This window comes from Polyodon spathula, chromosome 24, assembly GCF_017654505.1.
Source record: "Polyodon spathula isolate WHYD16114869_AA chromosome 24, ASM1765450v1, whole genome shotgun sequence".
Taxonomy (NCBI): Eukaryota; Metazoa; Chordata; class Actinopteri; order Acipenseriformes; family Polyodontidae; genus Polyodon; species Polyodon spathula.
In genome coordinates this window covers 15446470-15469066 of record NC_054557.1, presented here as the reverse complement: position 1 = coordinate 15469066, position 22597 = coordinate 15446470, and the positions used below count along the sequence as shown (strand labels likewise).

At 40.9% G+C, this 22597-nt stretch overlaps 2 protein-coding genes across 3 annotated transcripts in view; both read left to right on the top strand.

Moving 5' to 3' along the window:
- Positions 1–15382, top strand: part of LOC121298782 (ras-specific guanine nucleotide-releasing factor 1) — a 36749-nt gene extending 21367 nt beyond the window's left edge. Inside the window, exons 9-27 of one of the 2 annotated variants that reach the window (XM_041225995.1) lie at positions 602–720; positions 1499–1659; positions 2051–2114; positions 2312–2454; positions 2585–2667; positions 3263–3511; positions 4932–5047; positions 5513–5632; positions 7645–7815; positions 8171–8277; positions 9255–9367; positions 9669–9729; positions 10498–10601; positions 11113–11197; positions 11514–11711; positions 12332–12411; positions 12680–12797; positions 13305–13373; positions 13701–15382. In XM_041225995.1, coding sequence (XP_041081929.1) covers positions 602–720; positions 1499–1659; positions 2051–2114; positions 2312–2454; positions 2585–2667; positions 3263–3511; positions 4932–5047; positions 5513–5632; positions 7645–7815; positions 8171–8277; positions 9255–9367; positions 9669–9729; positions 10498–10601; positions 11113–11197; positions 11514–11711; positions 12332–12411; positions 12680–12797; positions 13305–13373; positions 13701–13793 — 2254 coding nt within the window. In that variant the 3' untranslated portion in view covers positions 13794–15382. Of the gene's footprint in view, positions 1–601; positions 721–1498; positions 1660–2050; positions 2115–2311; positions 2455–2584; positions 2668–3262; positions 3512–4676; positions 5048–5512; positions 5633–7644; positions 7816–8170; positions 8278–9254; positions 9368–9668; positions 9730–10497; positions 10602–11112; positions 11198–11513; positions 11712–12331; positions 12412–12679; positions 12798–13304; positions 13374–13700 lie in introns of both variants that reach the window. The other variant, XM_041225994.1, reaches the window with a different exon arrangement.
- A 2231-nt stretch (positions 15383–17613) lies between these two features.
- ctsh (cathepsin H) lies at positions 17614–22310 on the top strand. The gene is made up of 12 exons (XM_041227046.1): positions 17614–17743; positions 17972–18003; positions 18412–18517; positions 18618–18688; positions 19605–19709; positions 19840–19926; positions 20032–20087; positions 20510–20591; positions 20775–20843; positions 21221–21327; positions 21727–21852; positions 22048–22310. Exons 1-12 carry the CDS (start codon positions 17668–17670, stop codon positions 22121–22123), a joined length of 993 nt encoding a protein of 330 aa, XP_041082980.1. The 5' UTR covers positions 17614–17667; the 3' UTR covers positions 22124–22310.
- Positions 22311–22597: the final 287 nt, after the last annotated feature.

Below are 22597 nucleotides of genomic sequence, written 5' to 3'. Positions count from 1 at the left end.
GCTGCTTTTAGTCTTTCACTGACATCAGATAACCTGTCACTCTGCTTGCTTTCTTACTGTACCTGTGCTGGATGTGACGGCCTTTCACAGGATTGTCTTTCCTCTCTTCCTTGGCACTCGAGGTGCTCCAGAACAGTGTTTTCTGGGAGGAGCTGCTGCAGCTTTTCCCAGTTCTCCAGTGTGCTTGTGTTGGGTGGTTTTCAGTTGAGAGGGTTTCCTGCTGCAGGGTGAATGCATTACCATACCAAGGGCTAGATTCTCAAAGATCCAAATAATCATTGGCTCCCTTTATCAGAAAGGAAAATCACACCCAATAAAGTTACCAAACCAGCAATAAACAACTTCAATAAGGGTTTTCTTGAAACAGCCTCATGTTGTTTTTTTAGTAGTTTTTGAATTTCAGTTGGCGTTTTTTCCTTTCAGAAAACAAGCTGCGTTACGACAGTTTTGAGTAAATGGCTTTAAGAATCTAGCACTATTTTTTGGGCTATTGAACCAGCAAACAACACACTTATATTAATGTCCTGTTTTTAAAAACATCTTCCAGTTGGAGTATGAATATAAAACCTTGTAAACGAGCACAACTGTCCCGTTTGTCTAGAATCATGCACGACGAAGTGAGCGAGACGGAAAACATCCGGAAGAACCTGGCCATCGAGCGAATGATCGTGGAAGGGTGTGAGATCCTCCTCGATACCAGCCAGACATTTGTCAGACAAGGTGCCCCTGTTTCATTACTTTGAAGATATGTAAAGACATGTAAAAGACATGTTTTGATTTGTGCAATAAAGTTTCATGATAATGAAACCTTATTGGCTTATTTACCACCAATCTTGAAACGTTTCATGAATATCACGCTATTTCTAAAGTCGGACTCTTTAAATCACTCCTGAGAGATTAGCGAAAACAAAATGCTGACAATGAAAAAGTTTTCTTTCTACAGCCAGTTGTTCGTCGTCCTGTGTGTCTGTGGGTCGATTGGGCTGGGTATGTTCACATACATGAAGTTTGGCCTGAGACCCCCTCTCCCATTATATCTTGGGGCTGGTCTTTTAAAACTGCTTCTGGTCAACTTGAACATGTGCAAACACAATCAATTAGAAAGTCCCCAAAGCTGTCTGAGGGCACTTAGAGATACACCGTGAGAGTGTTCTGGTACAATGATATAGATGAGCTTTACTGATTGAGGTACAGCACTGCTTCTTTAAGAGTTAGTGTATGGTCTCAATTCCCTCCTTTGAATGTCTTCCTAACCCATGGGCACTAATCTGAGGAAATACCCAAGCGTAATCTCACGTACAGTTACTTTGTTCATATTGAGAAGGCATTCTGTCAATACAGTTAAGGTCAGGATGAGTTATAAGGGATTTTGTTTTATAATCTGATTCAAAGTGAAATCCCAGATCAGACATGTTCAAACACAACTGGAGCCACAGTCTCGGCAGGTCTGTATGTTCAAAAGAGAACTAATCATCTTCCCATGCATTCCCCCATGCAGGTTCTCTCATCCAAATACCGATGAGCGAAAAGGGGAAAATCACCAGAGGGAGGCTGGGGTCGTTGTCTCTCAAGAAGGAAGGGGAAAGGCAGTGTTTTCTGTTCTCCAAACATTTAATAATCTGTACCAGAGGATCGGGAGGGAAACTCCATTTAACAAAGGTACCTACCAGGTTAACTTTTTGAAAAGAGAAAACAAAACATTTCTAAAACTAGAATTAAACAGCTAAACAATATAATTCATACTGAGGGTTTCAGTTTTGTAACATTAAAGGTAATATTTTGTACAACAGGTATAACAGTTTGAACAAGCAGTTATAGAGATCGGAGAAAATTGCTTTTAAAAACTTTCATGTGCCTGAAGTTAAAGCAATAATTCCAAAACATGCCAAACATCATGGCTTTTTCCGTTGACATCTTGTTTGTAGGAGGACTGAGCTGCTTCTCTGTTTGTAACATCACCAGTTTTATTTTCACAAAAACAATGTTCACTTGACTTTAACTTTTTATGACATAATAAGTATTAACGCATCCCTTTCTTACGGGCTTTTAGAACGGAGTGATGTCACTCATTGACTGCACCTTGATGGAGGAGCCAGAGGGCACCGATGAGGAGTGTAAGTGTGCAGAATGCAAGCACTTTATTCACGAATGCTGATGTCATACAAGGAGGGCTCCTTTTGATTTGACTATGTTCGCTTCGTTTTTTAAACCAGGATATTATGCAATTTTTCCACACTGTTCTAAACTTTCCTGATAGAAAATGCATTAGATGTATCATTTTTCTCGGTTTTCGCTGCTTCTTCTTCTAAAGCAAAACCAGATAAATCCGGACAAGACATGGAGCACTTGGACTTCAAAATCGTTGTTGAACCAAAAGACACACAGTCGTTCACTGTCATCCTGGTAGCTTCCTCACGTCAAGAGAAATCCGCATGGACAAGCGATATCAGCCAGGTAAGCTCAGAAGGATATGTGTTTATTTAAGAGCTGTACCCACAATTAGAGAATGATTTTAAAATGCATCTGTGTATCGCTGAAGCTTTACATGTCCAAAGTAATTGTCCCTTGTATTTATTTTATCTAGTGCATAGACAATATCCGATGCAATGGTTTGATGATGAATGCATTCGAAGAAAACTCAAAGGTGACAGTTCCACAGATGATCAAGTAAGTGTTGAAAACTATTTTTTTCTCACAATAAAGAGGTTGTATACTGTTGTATAGAGACATGTTTTATATATCTATGTCTTCCATGCACGGTCAATGAAGGAGCATCATCAGCAGTGCAGTTCGGATGGAGCAGCGTCTCTCTTGTTTAAAGGTTGTGTTTTGTTTTTTAACAGTGCAGTTCAGATGGGGCAGCGTCTCTCTTGTTTAAAGGTTGTGTTTTGTTTTTTAACAGTGCAGTTCAGATGGGGCAGCGTCTCTCTTGTTTAAAGGTTGTGTTTTGTTTTTTAACAGTGCAGTTCAGATGGGGCAGCGTCTCTCTTGTTTAAAGGTTGTGTTTTGTTTTTTAACAGTGCAGTTCAGATGGGGCAGCGTCTCTCTTGTTTAAAGGTTGTGTTTTGTTTTTTAACAGTGCAGTTCAGATGGGGCAGCGTCTCTCTTGTTTAAAGGTTGTGTTTTGTTTTTTAACAGTGCAGTTCAGATGGGGCAGCGTCCCTCTTGTTTAAAGGTTGTGTTTTGTTTTTTAACAGTGCAGTTCAGATGGGGCAGCGTCTCTTTTGTTTAAAGGTTGTGTTTTGTGTTTTCTCATCCACAGGTCCGACACCAGCCTGTACTGCGACGACGTTGACATTCGCTTCAGCAAGATGATGAACTCCTGCAAGGTCCTACAGATCCGCTATGCAAGCGTGGAGAGGCTTCTGGAGAGACTGACAGACCTGAGGTTTCTCAGTATAGACTTTCTCAACACCTTCCTGCATTCATACAGGGTGTTCACCACAGCCGAAGTGGTGCTGGACAAGCTCATCACCATTTACAAAAAACCTATCAGTGCAATACCTGCAAGGTGAGCCCCTCAGCTTCTAACTTACTGTACAGTGAGACTGGAATTACAAAAGTCTTTCATTCCTTAAGACTCATAGACTCATAGCTAGCTACATAGATAGATATATATGGACTGAGATATATATATTATATATATATATATATATCTATATATATATATATATATAGATATATATATATATATATATACTATATATGTATATTATTATATAATGAATATTATTATTATAAATGCATTTAACATCCAATCAAGCTAATTTACATACTTATCTCCCTTAACAGGCACTTGAAATGACAAAAGAATAAAATAATGTGTTTTTTTTAAATACAGTTTAAATACAGAATTGAAAGTCCTTGTGAATGAATGAATCTGAGGCTATCACAGGTACATTAAAAACCAGGTCCTATATTACAGCTATGCGTCCTTGGCCCATTTCTTATTGTCTTGTCATACATCCAATTCTACTGCTTAACCAGCCACACTGCCTTCCTACACTAAGTGTAATTATAGCACTTAATTCAACCAGACAGTACAACATCTTCTTAACACAAGAAGGGTAATATTACTGAAGCAATAATATATAAATACATATATAATGACTGGTGCAAAAGTGTGACACGCACACCGGTTCACTAATTAGATCCGCATCCTGTCTAACTTGACCACGTACTTCTACCGCACTGCCCTGCAGCTGCCTCCCGTCACCATGGAAACCCCTTGCTCTGCTGCAGGACCTCACCTTATTCCTTCTCCTTGGCTCTGCAGAGCATCTACAGGATTCAATATTTAGAACAACACTTTACATTTGCATTGTGTCACAGTATCCCAGCACAGTGAAGTAAAGCAATGACAAAGGCACTTGTTTGACTACAGCGTTAGGGCATAATAACCCCAGGCTGTAGTTCAGTCAATAACACTATCGCCCTCGGGATTGCACATCAACACAGTTATTAGAAAATAACCTTTCCAGTGATGTCCTTTCCACTCATTTATCTGGGAATTACTAGTTGTTTTATAAACAGTCCCTATGACCTTGGTTTAACACCCCTCACACGGCCCACATGCCATGCAGGCTGAGGGAGGCTACTCTACATCTTGCAGTAGAATTCAAAGTAATGGTTTCTGCATTATGCATCTGTTCCCATTTTGTCTGGACTGTGTCAAGGTCTCTGGAGCTGTTTTTTGCAAGCAGTCAAAACAATAAGCTTCTGTATGGAGAGCCTCCCAAGTCCCCAAGGGCCAGCCGCAAGTTCTCCTCCCCTCCCCCTCTGTCCATCACCAAGTCATCGTCCCCCAACCGTCGGAGGAAACTCTCCCTGAACATCCCCATCATCACCGGGGGCAAGGCGCTGGACCTGGCTGCCCTGAGCTGCTCCTCCAATGGCTATGCAAGCATGTACTCTTCCATGTCCCCATTCAGCAAGACCAGCTTGGACATCAACAAGCTGTACGTGTCCAGCTCCATCCCCAGCAAGATCCCCGATGAAGCTGAAACCAAAACGGACAAGCCAGACGAGCCTTCCTCCAATAAGCAAGGTCAGCTTGGATCTGCTTGTTCCTGCACGCCGCTTCTTTGACATGTTCAAATGTATGTCTTATACAGTAGCTTCCCCGTGGGCTGGATTGTAAGAACAGGTTTTTACTCCCAGATCATCATTAGCATGATTTTTTTTTTCTCAGAAAGGAAAGAGTCGTTGCAAGAAAGTTGTCAAACTATAAATAAAGAATTTAGAGCTTTTATTTAGGGGCTTGGGATTAGTAGGTTGTTTCTTGTAGGTAATTTCTGTGTTTTTTTTTCAATGCTGAAGTGATGATTTAGTATAAATAGCTATGCAAATCCATATAAAACCTGCTGTTTACTCACAGTAGCCTCTAAGCTTTTAATAATTAGTTTTAGGAACTCTGAGACACTGATGTGTTGTGAAGCACTCTGTTAGTAATTCAGGAAACAAGACGAATGTCAGTGTCAAGTGTTAACTCTCCATTTCTCTTCTTGTGCAGAAGTATCAGTCAGAGAAGAATGTGACAATGACCCAATCCAGAGTGACGAAGCTGAAACAGAGACGTCACCAACAAAGTCTCCGACAACTCCCAAAAACGTGAAATGCAAAAACTCTTCAGGTACTGTATAGCAAGGAGCAACAGTGTGACAGGATTAATGTAGCAGCATTTCTTCTATCCAAAAATAATAATAATAAAATCTAAACTTGGTATTTAGAGTCCACCCTCTAACTCTTCGCAGAGCATTCTGTATTAGAAGTGCAACAGCCAATCAAAACGCAGCGTGAGTAGGTGGGTATGGAACATGTGCCTTAGCAACCGCCCACTAGCTTAGCAACCTCTTCCACCAGTAGGTGTGTAGGATGGGCGGTCGCGTGTTGAAATCAAAATTTAGGCCTACAATTTTTATAGAAGAGGTTATTGAGTCAAAGAGCCACATTCATATTATGAGGCTTTTATCACCTGTTCTTTCTTTATTTCATTTTTTTTAAGCTGTACAGTATATATATATATATATATATATATATATATATATATATATATATATATATATATATATATATATATATATATAGACACATACTGCATTTTCTTTCAGTCTCGCAATACGTTAAAGCAGTGTTTTACTGGCCTATTTCAATGTTAAGCAATCTTTTTTTTGTATTAGACTATAGTGACCTCTGCTGGCAGTAATGTGCATAAACACAATAAGGTAATCAACGTGTTGTTTACGCAATTGCTTTTCATATTTTAACGTTTTAGAAGAGTTATTCATTATTCTTGCACTATTATGGGTGCCATTCAACACTGCATCATTTTAATTGAATAACTCTGAAAATAATAGGTTAGGTAAAACAAGAATGACCATGTGGCTCTTGGTTCACAGAGACAGCTTGGTACAAGACTGAATGCAATGCATTCTGGTACTTGTAGTCCTGCATCTCTTCAAGAGAAGAAGACAGGTTGTTGTGCTATTATTATTTTTACTTTGACCCAGGTGGAACTATTTTGTTCTGTGTTCCTGGGAAAAGCCCCCCTCCTGACCCTACAAAACTTCCTGTGCACTATTGAGCAAGAGTATGAGACTCACATTGCCTGTAACACAGGTAGTGAACCTGTAGTGTTGTGACATTAAAAATCCTTTCCACCAGTTTAAAACTGAGGTCTAGGTAACAAGAAGACCAACAGCAAAACCACAAGGGACCTGCGAGAAATGAGTTTTGAGAGTGAGGGGTGAGACAATGGGTTAGATTCTCAGAACTACTTACTGGAGAATGTTTTTCTTCAGCACAGTTATCAAGCCAGAAATAAGCAACTCAGACCTTTAACTTAGGAACTTGTGGGCAGTACCATATAAAGTATAAATTTAGACTTGTAATTGCGTCTTTTTTTTCCTTTCAGAAAAAACATTTTGTTTTGAGAATTTAGCCCAGAGCCTTACAAAGTCTTGGCTACCACTCTGTTCCAAAGTGAAAGCTTTGAGGTTCTGTACAGGTTTTCCAATCACTGCACCAATTACTGATGAAAGAAACCTTTACAAGTGAAAAAAATGAGGTCTTCATAGACAGCTGTCCTTCCCACCTGGACAGTAACAGAAATAAATAGCGTCTTTAGTAAGAGGCGGCCTTCAACAAGGATTTGCACTTTGCTGCTGCCAAATTTTATTTTTTTTAAAAATAATAATTTTGATGCACAGCGAAATGTGCATTGCAGAGCTCAATCAATGCCATTATCCACCCCCACAATGCAGGTCAGCCCTGCATATTTAGATGTAGTAATGTCATGTTTTTGGACAGCTTGTTTTCTCCTTTGTTTGACCATTTCTGTAAGAACACTGAACCTCAAGCTTTATACATTTCTACTCTTATACTTCCTGCCAAAAGGTTTCCTAGGAGCAGAAATATTTGTAATTGCATTCTTTGTACTTTCCTGTGACTCTGCATGCATATGAGTGATGCCCCCCAGCTGAGTTTCTCTAACACAATTACTACGTGGCTTGAAACTGACCCTCAACAGAAGAAAGACCCCGTTAGCTGAAAGGGATCTCGAATAGCTAAGCACTTTGAAAGCAGCAATAAAAGGTCTTGCAGCACTGCATGGGCTGATTCTTTAGTGTGTTCCCTCCACTCCAGACTTCTCCTTGTTTTCCTATAACAATGGTGTGGTGGTGACATCCTGCCGAGAGCTCGACAACAATCGCAGTGCGCTGTCGGCTGCCTCTGCTTTCGCCATAGCAACAGCGGGGGCCAATGAAGGCACGCCCACCAAGGAAAAATACAGGAGGATGTCACTGGCAACTACAGGTGTGTTGGCTGCAAAATAAAATCATTCACATAGATTTGCCGAATAAGCTTCTTTTATGTTTCTTTATATCAGAAATAAGAAGAAATAAAGAAATAATCAACTGCTATGAACTGTACTTAACACAGGATACCAAGTGTATCTCATCATAGTGCAAGTATTCAAAAGCAATCAACATATATGCATGAGAAAAGCATGCCAAGCAGCATACTTCTGGTGAACTAGAACAAGTTATTGTGGAAATGAGAAACTATATTCCCATAAGCTTTGGTCCACTTAGAATCTACACATTGAACATGCCACCATGCTTTGCTTCTAGATTTTTTTAACCATTCCATTGCCATCTGCTGTCCCAAGGGTACCCCACTGACCAGAGGAACGGGGACAAGGAGTTTGTGATCAGGAGAGCGGCGACGAACCGAGTCCTGAACGTTCTGCGACACTGGGTCTCCAAACATGCACAGGTACAGCCTGGGTCTCCAAACATCCACAGGTACAGCCTGGGTCTCCAAACACACAGGCACAGCCTGGGTCTCCAAACACACAGGCACAGCCTGGGTCTCCAAACACACAGGTACAGCCTGGGTCTCCAAACATCCACAGGTACAGCCTGGGTCTCCAAACACACAGGCACAGCCTGGGTCTCCAAACACACAGGCACAGCCTGGGTCTCCAAACATGCACAGGTACAGCCTGGGTCTCCAAACACACAGGTACAGCCTGGGTCTCCAAACACACAGGCACAGCCTGGGTCTCCAAACATGCACAGGTACAGCCTGGGTCTCCAAACACACAGGTACAGCCTGGGTCTCCAAACACACAGGTACAGCCTGGGTCTCCAAACATGCACAGGTACAGCCTGGGTCTCCAAACACACAGGCACAGCCTGGGTCTCCAAACACACAGGCACAGCCTGGGTCTCCAAACACACAGGCACAGCCTGGGTCTCCAAACACACAGGCACAGCCTGGGTCTCCAAACACACAGGCACAGCCTGGGTCTCCAAACACACAGGCACAGCCTGGGTCTCCAAACACACAGGCACAGCCTGGGTCTCCAAACACACAGGCACAGCCTGGGTCTCCAAACACACAGGCACAGCCTGGGTCTCCAAACACACAGGCACAGCCTGGGTCTCCAAACACACAGGTACAGCCTGGGTCTACAAACACACAGGTACAGCCTGGGTCTCCAAACACACAGGCACAGCCTGGGTCTACAAACACACAGGCACAGCCTGGGTCTCCAAACACACAGGTACAGCCTGGGTCTCCAAACATATATGCACAGCCTGGGTGAAATGTACATTTATAATTCAGATGTGCCGGTGCTTTAAGAATACAGACTACATCTAAATCTACAGAATACATCTACTATTCATATAATCATATAATATACGGTAATAACGATTATGTTTTATTTATTTATTTTTACATTGTAGGACTTTGAATCCAGCGGTGAATTGAAGTTTAAGGTGATCAGCTTCCTGGAGGAGGTGATTCACGACCCCGAGCTTCTGACCCAGGAGAGGAAAGCAGCTGCCAACATCATCAGGTACAGCAGTGCGACCACAGTGCTGCCTGCCACTGCCTGAGCTCAGGGTCCCGTTCAAACAGCAGTCTGATCCATTCCTGGGTCTACTATGGGTCTAATGAGTCGCATGTTACCTATATACCCTGTGGCTAATCAAGCTGTAATAAAGCCTGGGATGGGTGAAACTGCTATGATCCATGCAGAAGGCTGAAGTCTAAAATAAAACAGTTTAAGGAATGTCAGCTGGTACCAGTGTAACTGATTTTTTTTTTTTTTTTTTTTTTTTTTAATAAGTAAATACACTAAATTGTATCTTTTACAGAACTTTAACTCAAGAAGACCCCGGAGACAGTCAAATAACCCTGGAGGAGATTGTGCAGATGGTAAGCATTGCGCAGTGTATGACCTCCATTTTCCTTCACCAGGACATTTTCCATTACCCTTTTCACTGTGTGTTTAGTTCCACTTTTTATTTCTAATACAGTTTTTTGTTCTTCTTAATTCCTTAATTTGAAACATCTCCAAAGGTTTCACAATGTAGAGCGCCTTTCTCCTGCAGATATTACAGTCTTACAGTCTCGACTTTGAAGACACTGATCAAACATCACATCAAACCTGCTTTAGTTTCTTTACTAGCAGCACCTACTGTATCCCTCTTCCTTTCTAGAAAGCAGTTTTGCAAGATCACAGTGTTTAAAAGAGTTTAAACTCATCGCGAGGAGCTGCGTATTTCCCTCCGCGGTGTAGGATGTAAACTGGAATTGCAGTTGATTCCTGAAGATGCTGGCAGGGCACTAGATCAGGCGTGTTTGTGAAGGGTGTAAAGGGATTACTTCTCCCTAGCCACTGACTCTGCGTTTTCTTTGCCATGGTGTGCATCAGCATTCTCTCACACATAGGTCATTTTATTCTCCATGTGTTCCAAATATGTTTTTTTTTTTAAATATCTGCTTCCTCTCTAGGTTAAACGTTCCTCTCCTCTTTCTATCACTCCTGACTCACAGGTAGGGGGGCAGCAGTTAAATTGGTCCCCGTCTGCTGTAATGACCCATGTTACTTGGTTCCACATCTGCAACACATGCTGCTGTTGGAAAGGAACTGGTTGTGTCGCTTTTTTGATTGTTTTTTGTATTTTTTTTTTTTTATTAAAGGCGGAAGGTGTTCAGTCTGAACCATTTGATAACCACTCTGCCCTGGAGATCGCTGAGCAGCTGACCCTGCTGGACCACCTCGTTTTCAAGGGGATCCCGTATGAGTGAGTGCCTTGCCTGTGTGGCTGTGCTTTGTTACAGCTGGCCAGCCTGGGAAACCATCCCATCCTTTTGTAATCACAAAGGTGCTGTATTTACATGCTTGGAGGAATCGATGCTTCTGAGCCTGTGTGCAGTTCAGTGTCAAAACAGGTAGCCAGAACCCCTTTAGACTGTGCAGAGGAAACCCACACTGCATCAGATAGTTAGACTGCAGCGGGACATATTTTCAAAACTCAATAGTGTGCCACTAGTTGTATTGAAGTCCATGTTCTTTTACTGGTATGCAAATGAATCATGAACAGGAATGAAAATTATGCTCCAAAGCATGCTATCTCTACCTATGGATTGAACAGCACATTTCATTAGATTTGTGTCCTGTGTGTGTCAGAAATATCTGCAAAACTGACTGAGATGTCTTAGATACTTTTTGGAACTCTGGTCTCATCCTGTTAATGAGTGTTTCAGTGATGCACTGGGATTCTGAGGTTTTGATTTCCTTATCTGTGCTTTTAGGGAGTTTTTCGGTCAAGGTTGGATGAAGCCTGATAAAAACGAAAGGACTCCCTACATTATGAAAACCACCAAACACTTCAATCATGTAAGTATCAAAGGTCATTTGAGTGGTCAAGGGTAATGTGAATTTCTTATTCCCATCCCTGTAACCAGTGCTATAACCTGCAGAATGCCATCATGGTTAACCAAAGCAAAGTCAAAATGTTTGTTGTTGACTTTACCAAGTTTTTTTTAGTAGTTCTAATCCCCAGCAAAGACAAATGAATCCCGGGTATAAGTATACGAATATGAACTCATATTTATTGCTGCAATAATAAAAAACAATCTTGTTATTCATGCATCGGACCTTCTTTCATTGCAATGAGTTTATAACCCCGTACTTAATGATTCTTTTTTGAAAGATCAGCAACTTGATAGCCTCAGAGATTCTGCGGTCGGAAGACGTGAACGTGCGCGTGACAGCGGTGGAAAAGTGGGTGGCCGTGGCTGATATCTGCCGCTGTCTGCACAACTACAACGCCGTGCTGGAGATCACCTCCTCGCTGAACCGCAGCGCCATCTTCAGGCTGAAGAAAACCTGGCTCAAAGTCTCCAAGCAGGTAACGTAACAGGGAAGAGGCTGGGCTCGAACCGACAACCCCACACACTGCAAGAGAGGGTCTTAACCAGTGTGCAAAAGAGCCGGGCTCACCTGCATTCACGGCTTTAGAGCTTTTAACTTCATCATGTCTCACCAACAGGGGACAGCAGCGCATCACACAACACTGCCTGTTACACAAGCACACACCTACTGTAGCAGTGTGCCCTTCCTTTACAGATACACTATTGAGAAACAGAAAATAAGTAGGATAAAATATTAAATCTGTTAGTACTTATATCCCCTTCGCTCATGATTATTAAATTACATTTTAAATTTAAAACTAGTTGGTGTGAAGTCCATGGAGTTTGAAAAGTTGCTCTGCTAAAACTCATTATGGATTATAAAATAGATTCCTAGATGGGAAACTTAACATGGTACAATTACACACGGTGTGACTGAAGGGGACGTTCACCACTGTAAGTCACTAAACAACAATGAAAATGAAAAGTCTGTGATGACTAAAATAAAAAGCAACATACAAAAGAGCATGCAAAGAGAACCGTATTCCTTTCTGTAGAGCCCTGACAGTAACCAAATAGTTGATAAGTAATTGAAAGACTTGTGTGTTCTTCCTTGCAGACAAAAGCTCTGATTGACAAGTTACAGAAGCTGGTCTCATCCGAAGGCAGGTTTAAGAACCTTCGGGAGGCTTTGAAAAAGTAAGCTTTCTATTGATTTGTGCTGCATTTTAAAAATGTGAGAGGTGGTACAATGCTGGGATTGTGCTTCATGCTTTCCCAATATAAAAGTTTCCCATCGTAAAAGCATAGCAAAGTGTAATAAAGCATAATGGTAAAGCCTTGGTAGGTGTTATTAATAAACAAGGCACATAATCTCTAGTAAATGCACAGTATAACCATGGGAGAAGCATGGGGGAAATTTGAAAAAAGGTTTGTAAGGGCCCTTGCCTGCCCTTTGTCTCTCCAGTTGTGATCCTCCGTGTGTGCCGTACCTGGGCATGTACCTGACAGACCTGGCCTTCATCGAGGAGGGCACACCCAACTACACTGAGGACGGGCTGGTCAACTTCTCCAAAATGAGGATGGTAATTATCTAGAAACGCAGTCATTGTCCCATGTGACCAGGACCCTGGCAGACATTGATTCAGCATGCTGGACGCTCTGTTAAGCAGTTAAACATGCAGACAAACTTTTTGGTCCATGTAGCCATCATAATAACACGACTGAATGTTTGAAGTTACAATATATGGGTTAATTGATGTAATTAACAACACCAGTACATGTGTGCAGCATCAATCTAATGCCCTTGAGCTCTGATGTTTAAATATTGAGTCAGACCAGATACCTTCATCCCCGAGAGCCAGACCCCTGAACCACCCAGTCACTGAACTCTTTACATTTGTTATAATGAACTTGCATGACATGCCTCAACCCTGTATGAGGACAGTAGTGTTAGAGGGGACTTGGGATTCTCAAGGTACAGCTCAGGAGACTCCACAGTGACAGTCCCAGCACGGCGTCTGCTCCCAGAACCTCTTAATGTAATGAGAACTTCCAAGTGTCATTTCAGATCCTGTGATTTCTATTCACAGATCTCCCATATTATTAGAGAAATCAGGCAGTTCCAGCAGACAGCCTACAAAGTTGAACACCAGCCCAAGGTAAGTGCTTTATTTATTTATTTATTTATTTATGTTTAAGAGCCTTTGCACTTTAACAACGCAAGAAGCAAGAAACTGCAATAACAGTGCATGGTAAACCATTGTACCCACGTAATTTGGCACACGTGTAATCATTATAATATTATATATATATATATATATATATATATATATATATATATATATATATATATTATTTCCTTTAAGAGCATCAAGAAACTGTGTTGGAACCCATTTTAGAGTAGAGGTTGGGTAACATACTGGAAGGGGCTACAACCGGAACTCTTGCCTTATGTTGAACCTCAATTATTATTTTTTTTTTTTCAGACAACAGAGTATTTGCTGGACAACAATGCTGTTCTGGATGAAGAAAGTCTTTATGAAGCCTCCCTGAGAATAGAGCCCAAATTGCCTACCTGAAGGGAAGACGGACAATATCCCCGCGGCTAACCAACTGTACAAATACTACATGATATGTACATAATCTATTATTTATATTAGACAGCTTAGATATATCCTTCTAGTAGGTGTTTCTGCAAGGAGCGGTGTTATTAGAAGTAAACTAGAAGTCTAACACAAACTTTATATGTATGGGTATAGAGATTTTGGGGGAAAAAACACACTTCGAAGTTTATTTGTTCTTTACTGTTGTTTTGTCTGCATTTATCATATATTATCTAGTTCTTTTCTGCAATAATAAAACCAGGCTACCAGGAGAAAGGAAAACGACAAACAGAGTCACTGAGTCCAGCACTTCCAGTAAGATTCGAAGGAGAGCACCGGGTGAAACACAGGGCCCGTTAACTAGGGAGATCAGGGAAGATTTTCTCGTTCATTTCATTTGCTCCTCACAAGCGCTGCAGAAATGTAGGATTTTTATTATTTTTTTTTTTTTAAAGAGTAAAATTGAGAAGTTACATGATGGTTATCCAAATGATCATACAGAGAGGAGGTCAATCCAAGGCTATTTAAAGGCATTCACAGCTTGATGTAATCAGATGCAAGTACAGAATTGTTACAGCAGTATATGAACTATAATCATTTCCACCAAGAATAGAATTAACTGGAGAAAAACAATATTTCAATGGTCCCTGGAATGTTAAAGAAGCTGTATGTGACCCTGACCTGACCTGTACAACATTGGGAGGGGGTCTATAATCATATCATTCAACGAAGTTCTTGAATGTTGATGAATTCAATACTTTATTGTGTTTTGGAGAAAAACAATCAGAAACAGCAATTCTTTCAGTAACTTTGCCACCGTATGCCATCTGGTTATTTATTTTCTATGTATTTATTTATTATTTGATTTATTGTTGTTCTTGGGTGCTGTTTCAGCAGAGCACAGTCAAATGTGCTGACAAACGGTAATGTTAATTAAGGAGCGCAGTGCTCAGAAAGGTACTGAGCTGGTCTATCTGTGTAAGTGAATCTACTGAGAAGCATTGTAGTCATTGCAAATCTATTCTTCCTACTGTGCCAATGACCAGGAATGACTATGACCAAATCTGTTGTACTAGCTGAAAAGAAATGGGGCAGAGCTTTGCAGCTTGCACAATTTATAAAGGTATTTTTGTAAAGTTGCCTAAACAAGAGTTTTAGCAGAAGGGATACTGCATCTTTGAGAATATATGAATCTATGGGAAAATGTGTATTTTGTAGAAACTTTAACAATTCTCCTGAAGGGCGTGCATGCTGTCTATTTTCTACATGCAGCCTTATCTATTACTTAATGTGTAACATTGCAAAGCACTTTCATTACAACAGTATATCCTAGTAACAAGCTGACTTGACTAAATGGCTAAACAATGTGTGATATTTAGTACCACAACTTTAGAAATAGAAAACAACTTGAAAGTCCTTTACATATACTGTAATCCTGTCTAGAATCACTCTTCCAGCAGGACTATGGTAATGTAGTGCTTATTCTGTGAATATCTGTATGTATTTTTACCATGTACAGTATAGAAACACACTAAACTATTAAGAGGAAGGCATGCTCCACTATATCAAACTGAAATAATATAATATATATATATATATATATATATATATATATATATATATATTTTTTTGCTGTGAGCAATACCCAGTGGTATGAGAATTCTCTTTCAGTCCTGAAGTTTATTTCCACTTACAGCTCGTTTGGAAAATACTTTTTTTTTTCCAGTTTTTGTATAAATATGTATGTTTCCTGATTACCTCTTGCTAATAAATCTATTCTATCTCAGGGTGACAAGTGTTTTTCTGAGTGTTTATTGTAACAGGCTACTCAGAGGTATACAAACAGAGGTGTGGCTTCACTGCGCTGCAGCGTGGACTCACACGTGGTTCTGCTTGTTCCAGGGGAACAGGTTTCTGCAGCGGCGCAATGTGAGCAGACAAGAGGAACACAACAGGAAAGGAAGGTGGAACGGTTCAACCGATCACATTGGCTTCACCGGTGACCAGAAGAAAGATTGCTAGTGTTGATAAGCAAGGGCCTTAGGAAAAGTCTAGGAGGAGGAGATATAGAAAAATTAAATATTCAGAGTTTGCACAACAGGGATGAAAATAAGACTCCCATTGCATGAAAGTTTAATCCATTCCTGGTTTCACTGACTTAAATGACACACCCCTGAGCTTGTTACCTGTACACTGTGGCTCATCAAGCTTGTAGTAAAACCTGGAATGGGTGCAACTACTATGCAAATGGAGTCTTTTTCCCATGCCTGTACAGTATTCCTTTTTATGCCTAAGAAGTGGATCTGATCAATCTGTACCCTGCCAGGATAAGCCACAGCAGGATTGTTTGAGAGTATTTTACAGCACTGGGAAATCACCCTGGATTGCATCACCCATCTGCAGTTATCCCAGAATTGCCCTCAAAAGATAAGTGATGGATGCAGTCAAGATGGACAACCTGGTACTGCAAACATTCTCTAAAAAACACGAGCATAAAAAGAATCACATGACAACCTGGTACTGCAAACATTCTCTAAAAAACACGAGCATAAAAAGAATCACATGACAACCTGGTACTGCAAACATTCTCAAAAAAACACGAGCATAAAAAGAATCACATGACAACCTGGTACTGCAAACATTCTCAAAAAAACACGAGCATAAAAAGAATCACATGACAACCTGGTACTGCAAACATTCTCTAAAAAACACGAGCATAAAAAGAATCACATGACAACCTGGTACTGCAAACATTCTCAAAAAAACACGAGCATAAAAAGAATCACATGACAACCTGGTACTGCAAACATTCTCTAAAAAACACGAGCATAAAAAGAATCACATGACAACCTGGTACTGCAAACATTCTCTAAAAAACACGAGCATAAAAAGAATCACATGACAACCTGGTACTGCAAACATTCTCAAAAAAACACGAGCATAAAAAGAATCACATGACAACCTGGTACTGCAAACATTCTCTAAAAAACACGAGCATAAAAAGAATCACATGACAACCTGGTACTGCAAACATTCTCTAAAAAACACGAGCATAAAAAGAATCACATGACAACCTGGTACTGCAAACATTCTCAAAAAAACACGAGCATAAAAAGAATCACATGACAACCTGGTACTGCAAACATTCTCAAAAAAATACTAGCATAAAAAGAATCACATGACAACCTGGTACTGCAAACATTCTCTAAAAAACACGAGCATAAAAAGAAGCACATGACAACCTGACAAATGTTTCTGTTACTTTTTTACTTTACAAATGACTCTGAGGTCTAAGATGGGCACTCTTTAATTATATATTATACACGAATCCTGACGGAGGGATTCACAATGACTGCTGAATAGTTGTTTTTTTTTTTAACTTCCTCTTTCGATCTGAGGTGACGGGAACAAGTCACCACCTGACCATCTGGCATGACATCTGACTCTGACTGTTCTTGTATCTGTCTGCTGATGTTATTAAAGCAGATTTGATGAAGCATGCATAATTCACTGCTACTGCTGTTCCATCCAAACGAGTTCAATAAAATACTCACTCCAATTCAAACTTGCTTCACATCACACTGCTGACATTCTGCTTGTCCACTAATAGTTAATGTATAGCAAGTGACTTTGAAAACCACCAGAACATATATGCCAGAGCAGCTTTGGTAAAAACAATACTCAAGACATGGTCCCATAGCTGGCTGCAAACACTTGAATGAGGAACTACAGTCAAGTTCACATTCTGACCTCAAGTGATCATGTGATGTGCCACTGACAGAGAGCCAGCTCCAGCACTGTGCTCCGCAGCTGCAGATACCGTCTACAGCAGACAGTACACGAAGCGAACATGGGGCTGTTGAGCCTGCTGTCTCTCCTGGTGTTATTGCACAGTGCTTGCTGCGCGCCTGCGGTCTCTGTTGAAGGTGGGTTTGCCAGTCTGTCAAGAACTATATATCACATAAAAACCATGCGACGTACTGATTATTTAAAATGTTACTATATTTTATCTTAAACAAAAGTTTAATAATGTTATACAATCTATTAGATGTGTTGAGTTATGCAACGCGTTTACAAAACGCAATCTAAAAATAAAGGTTGCTCTTTACTATAAAAGATAACCGTTTTATTTGTTTGTTTATTTTTTCTCACAGAGGAATACCTGTTCAAGTTATGGAAGGCACAGGTAAATTGTTTCTTCGTGTTACTGGGTCTGTTGTAGACGTTTTATAACACAGGCTTATATAAAAAAGAACACGTTAAGTTTCAATGTTGAGGACTTTGTACAGAATAAGCAAATCATAAGCAGCCTGACCCGGCAGTGCGGTGCTCCATGCGTTCTTTGTTGGTTGGGATTTTCCCGTTTTTAATGTTGCCAGCTTGTTAACAGTTCCGCTTTTGTACTGATTACCTCGCTTGGAAATTAAATATACAGAATCTGTGAAACAATGAACTATCCCCTTCCGTCCCTGCGTGTAATTGTATCGTGTTAAGTTTCCTATCTGATATAACCTGTTATTACTGTGTCTCAGAACAGAGCACATGGTATTATGTTCGTCTCATTTTTCTATTTTCCGTGCCCGCTCAATTGCAGTACAACAAGCAGTACGGGCTGGAGGAGTATTACCATCGCCTGCAGATCTTCGTGAAGAACAAGAGACAGATTGATCATCACAATGCAGGGAATCATAAATTCACAAGTACTGACAAATTATTATTATTATTATTATTATTATTATTATTATTATTATTATTATTATTATTGTTATTGATGCATCTCATTTTGAATGTTTGTTTCAGTGGGTCTCAATCAGTTCTCTGACTTAACCTTCCTTGAGTTTAAAAAGCAGTACCTTTTGAACGAGCCGCAGGTAATTACAAAACTAATTACAAAATAATGTCATTATTTCTGTTATACGTTAAAACATTTTCCTGTTAAGATATTTTGAGGAACCATTTCACAGAGTAAAATATAAATGTAATTTTAAATATACATTGCAAACAACTAGTTCCCTATTCTTTACCATACTTCATGCTTTCCGTGAGAAGTTATAGGAGGCTGTGTGGTCCAGTGATTAAAGAAAAGGGCTTGTAACCACGAGGCCCTTGGTTTCAAATCCTGAAAAAATGTGTGACTGAGCAAGTCACTTAATTTTCTTGTGCACTGTCTTTCCGGTGTGACGTTGTTGTAAGTGACTCTGCAGCTGATGTATAGTCCACACACCCTAGTCTCTGTCAGTCGCCTTGGATAAAGGTGTATATAATAATAATACTGCTTTACCCTGCTATATTAATATTCTACCCAAGTCCCCAATGCTTTACTCAGCTCCTCCTTATACCCTGGTATACCACGATACATTTTGCATAACTACAGGTATATTGTGAAAGCAAAACCCAATCTGTCCTAGCAATGCATGGATGTACAGTAAAAGTTCAGTTGGCTGCCACAGTGCTTGTCTCACTTGAGTGCATGCCCATTGATTGCAGATTAAATGAATGGTCCTCAAGCCACAAGCAGCTGCAGGGAGTTACATACAGTTACAGTGAAGGACACACCACTGCTTCAGTCAGAAAAGTGAAAGAATAGCAAGCTACTGTAATATTCATATTTATGCACAGGGGGAATTTCCTGCCTAGAGACTGCTTTGGTAATTAGTCTGGTAATTCCCTTCTGGCATTTTTAAATGTTAACTATATAGGGGGATCTTCCTTGTTCTCCATTGTGTTGTAAGGGTAACCTGGAGTAAAATTGCTACAGAAGCTGTTGAACTGTATTGTTTTGTTCAGAACTGCTCTGCTACTAAAGGGAACCACGTCAGCAGCAGTGGACCCTACCCAGACTCTGTGGACTGGAGAGAGAAAGGCAACTTCGTGACTCCAGTAAAGAACCAGGTAAACACCTCAGACTGGATAGATACAAGAGAGGCAGGCGGGCAGGCAGGCAGGCGGGCAGGTAGGCAGGCAAAGAAAGGGCAGGCAAAGGCAGGCAGGCCCCCAGCAGTAATTGCTCTTCCTGCTCCAGGGCCCATGCGGAAGCTGTTGGACGTTTTCAACCACGGGATGCTTGGAGTCGGTAGTTGCCATTGCATCGGGAAAGCTTCCGCTGCTGGTGAGAAGGCCTTTCATTTCTCCTGTGTCTAATGGTCAGAGACCGGAGCCTGCCCCACACCTGTCTAACACGCACTCACTCCTGTGTCTCACTGTTTATTTCCAGTCGGAGCAGCAGCTGGTCGACTGCGCGCAGGACTTTAACAATCACGGCTGTAAAGGGTGAGGCAAGACAACACTGCTGCTTAAACCCTTCCTGTATTCCTCTGCGTTTTCAGCATCATCTGTTACAATTCCATGCACGCCAGTTGGTTTTTAAGAAGTTGTTTCCGACACTGTAGACTAGCTTCTTTGCCTTTTGCTGACACATTATCGGCTGATTTACTGTATTGAAGGGTCTGTCTTGGGAAGCAGTTTCCATGCATTGCCATTTGTTATGATGCGCTATTGCCCCGCTGTGGGTATACAGCATGGTAACCTACTTTTGATGATACTTACACCCATCATGCATTATTTACATACTACTACTTGTTTTATGGCACTGCTATCTCACAGGCGCGCACACTCAGGACTGTTATTTCCATTGCACTGTATAGGTTTCAACTGATAGTAAAGTAAATATAACCATCTTACCACCTATACAGCGGACTTCCAAGTCAAGCCTTTGAGTACATCCAGTACAACAAGGGACTCATGACTGAGGACAGCTATCCATATACTGGACAGGTAATAAAGGTTATACAGTGCTATCTCTTACTAGGAGTCATTGACAGTGTGTGCCTGAACTGTAATATATACAGTATATACAGGTACTTTATGTACTGTAAAGCAGTTGAAATGTAGGCGTAAATGAGCAGCAGTCAGCACTCGTACAGTTTAATCCCTGATGTGTTTCTCTTCACGCTGCAGGACGGCACATGCAAGTTCAAGCCTGAGTTGGCCGCTGCTTTTGTAAAAGAAGTGGTCAACATAACCAAAGTGAGTTCCAAGTAGGGTTACTGTGTGCCATTGCTGTAGAAATTGCAATAATGCTCCCTTAACCTCTGACTAACGGATAACGTCGTCCTTGCAACATCTCGCTTACCAGCTTACATGTATAAGACACCAAAGGAAATAACACTATTTGCCCACATGTGTACCAAAAGTGACAAAGTTGCCACAGCTCTGTACATTTTCTGTTCAATGGGTTTTGTTTCTGTAAATGTGGGTTCCATTTCCCAAGCAGAATGCCAGGTGCTTTAGGAAGTCAGTCAGAAGCGTCTTGGTGTTTCCCAATAGCTCAGCTGCAGTAGTCTGGATGTGAGGGTGTCACACTTCCCTAAGTCATGTGTAAGAACGTGCCCTTGCACTTGCAGTATGATGAAATGAGCATGGTGGATGCAGTGGCCAGATTCAACCCCGTCAGCATGGCATACGAGGTGACCTCTGACTTCATGCATTACCGAGACGGCGTTTACACAAGGTAGGGGAGCGTCTCTTTAGAGCTGGGCAGTGGTCTTTAATGTGGGGAAGGCAATGAGGCTGGGACTGCTCACTATATGAAGTACTTCTGTTTCCAGCCATACTGTTCCTGTTGACTGTTCTCCCGTTATCTTACATAGCTGTATGTGTAATAAAGAAGAACAGTCATTGATAAACTGTCAAACTTGCTATTTTAATAATTAGCTGCAATGTATATTTGATTGGTGGTCATTAACTTAGATAACATTTAAGATTGCATTGCAGTGGTTTATGTGCACATATACAGGGGGTGGCGGGGAATCTACTGCATCTACTTCAAGCATGTTTAAATAAATAATAAAGTGTTAAAAAAGAGGCTTCCGAAGGGGTTACTAATAAAGGAGGCTGCTCTGTCCCCTAGCACTGTCTGCCACAACACTACAGACACAGTAAACCATGCAGTCCTGGCTGTTGGATATGGACAAGAAAGCGGCACCCCGTACTGGATTGTGAAAAACTCATGGGGGCCGTACTGGGGAATGAAAGGGTATGATACTATGTTTCTTGTGTTTGCACACAGCATGCAACACATATACATTGCTGTGCATGTACTGTATATCAGTGTTGTATTCTTCATTGTACAGAGGTAGACTTTCAGAGCAGAGCTGTGTAACAGACACCTGGGCTTGATAAATAATGAATAATGATACGATTTTGTACATGCTCTTCTTTTGATTTGAAGGTACTTCTATATTGAGAGGGGGAAGAATATGTGTGGTCTGGCTGCTTGCTCATCTTACCCCATTCCTCTGCTGTAACACTTCAGGAAGGCCAGGCCCATTGTGAAAGCAAGACACATTGAATCAAAAGGGAAAGCACATGCACTGCGCTGATACACATGCGACATGCACTGCACTGCAATCCGGGAATCATTTTACAATTGCAATCGGGACTTGTTTATGATTAGGGGAATTGTATTCTTTTAAATAAAATTCTAAATCGAGATCTTCTGTCTGGAGCTTTTTTTTTGTCTGTTTTAATGCAGGTGTTAAAAAGGACTGGACTATTACCCAAATGGTCTAGTGTAACTCTGAGCTCATCTCAGTGGCTCTGTGCCTTCTACTGTGCTCCAATGATTCGAAAAAATAAAAAGAATTGTAACACATTAGCTCAATTTCCTCAAACTACCACCAGCAATATTTAACTTGACCAGTATATTTCAGGTTGTTAGCAATTCAGTTTTGAGCTTGTTTTTTTGTGTTTTCAATGATCAGAAAGGATTTAGAATGGCC

Coding starts and splice junctions, on each gene's coding strand:
- ctsh (XM_041227046.1), top strand. CDS start 17,668: ATGGGGCTGTTGAGCCTGCTGTCTCTCCTGGTGTTATTGCACAGTGCT. Junction 18,004..18,411: donor TCAAGTTATGGAAGGCACAG/GTAAATTGTTTC, acceptor GCTCAATTGCAG/TACAACAAGCAGTACGGGCT. Junction 18,689..19,604: donor ACCTTTTGAACGAGCCGCAG/GTAATTACAAAA, acceptor TGTTTTGTTCAG/AACTGCTCTGCTACTAAAGG.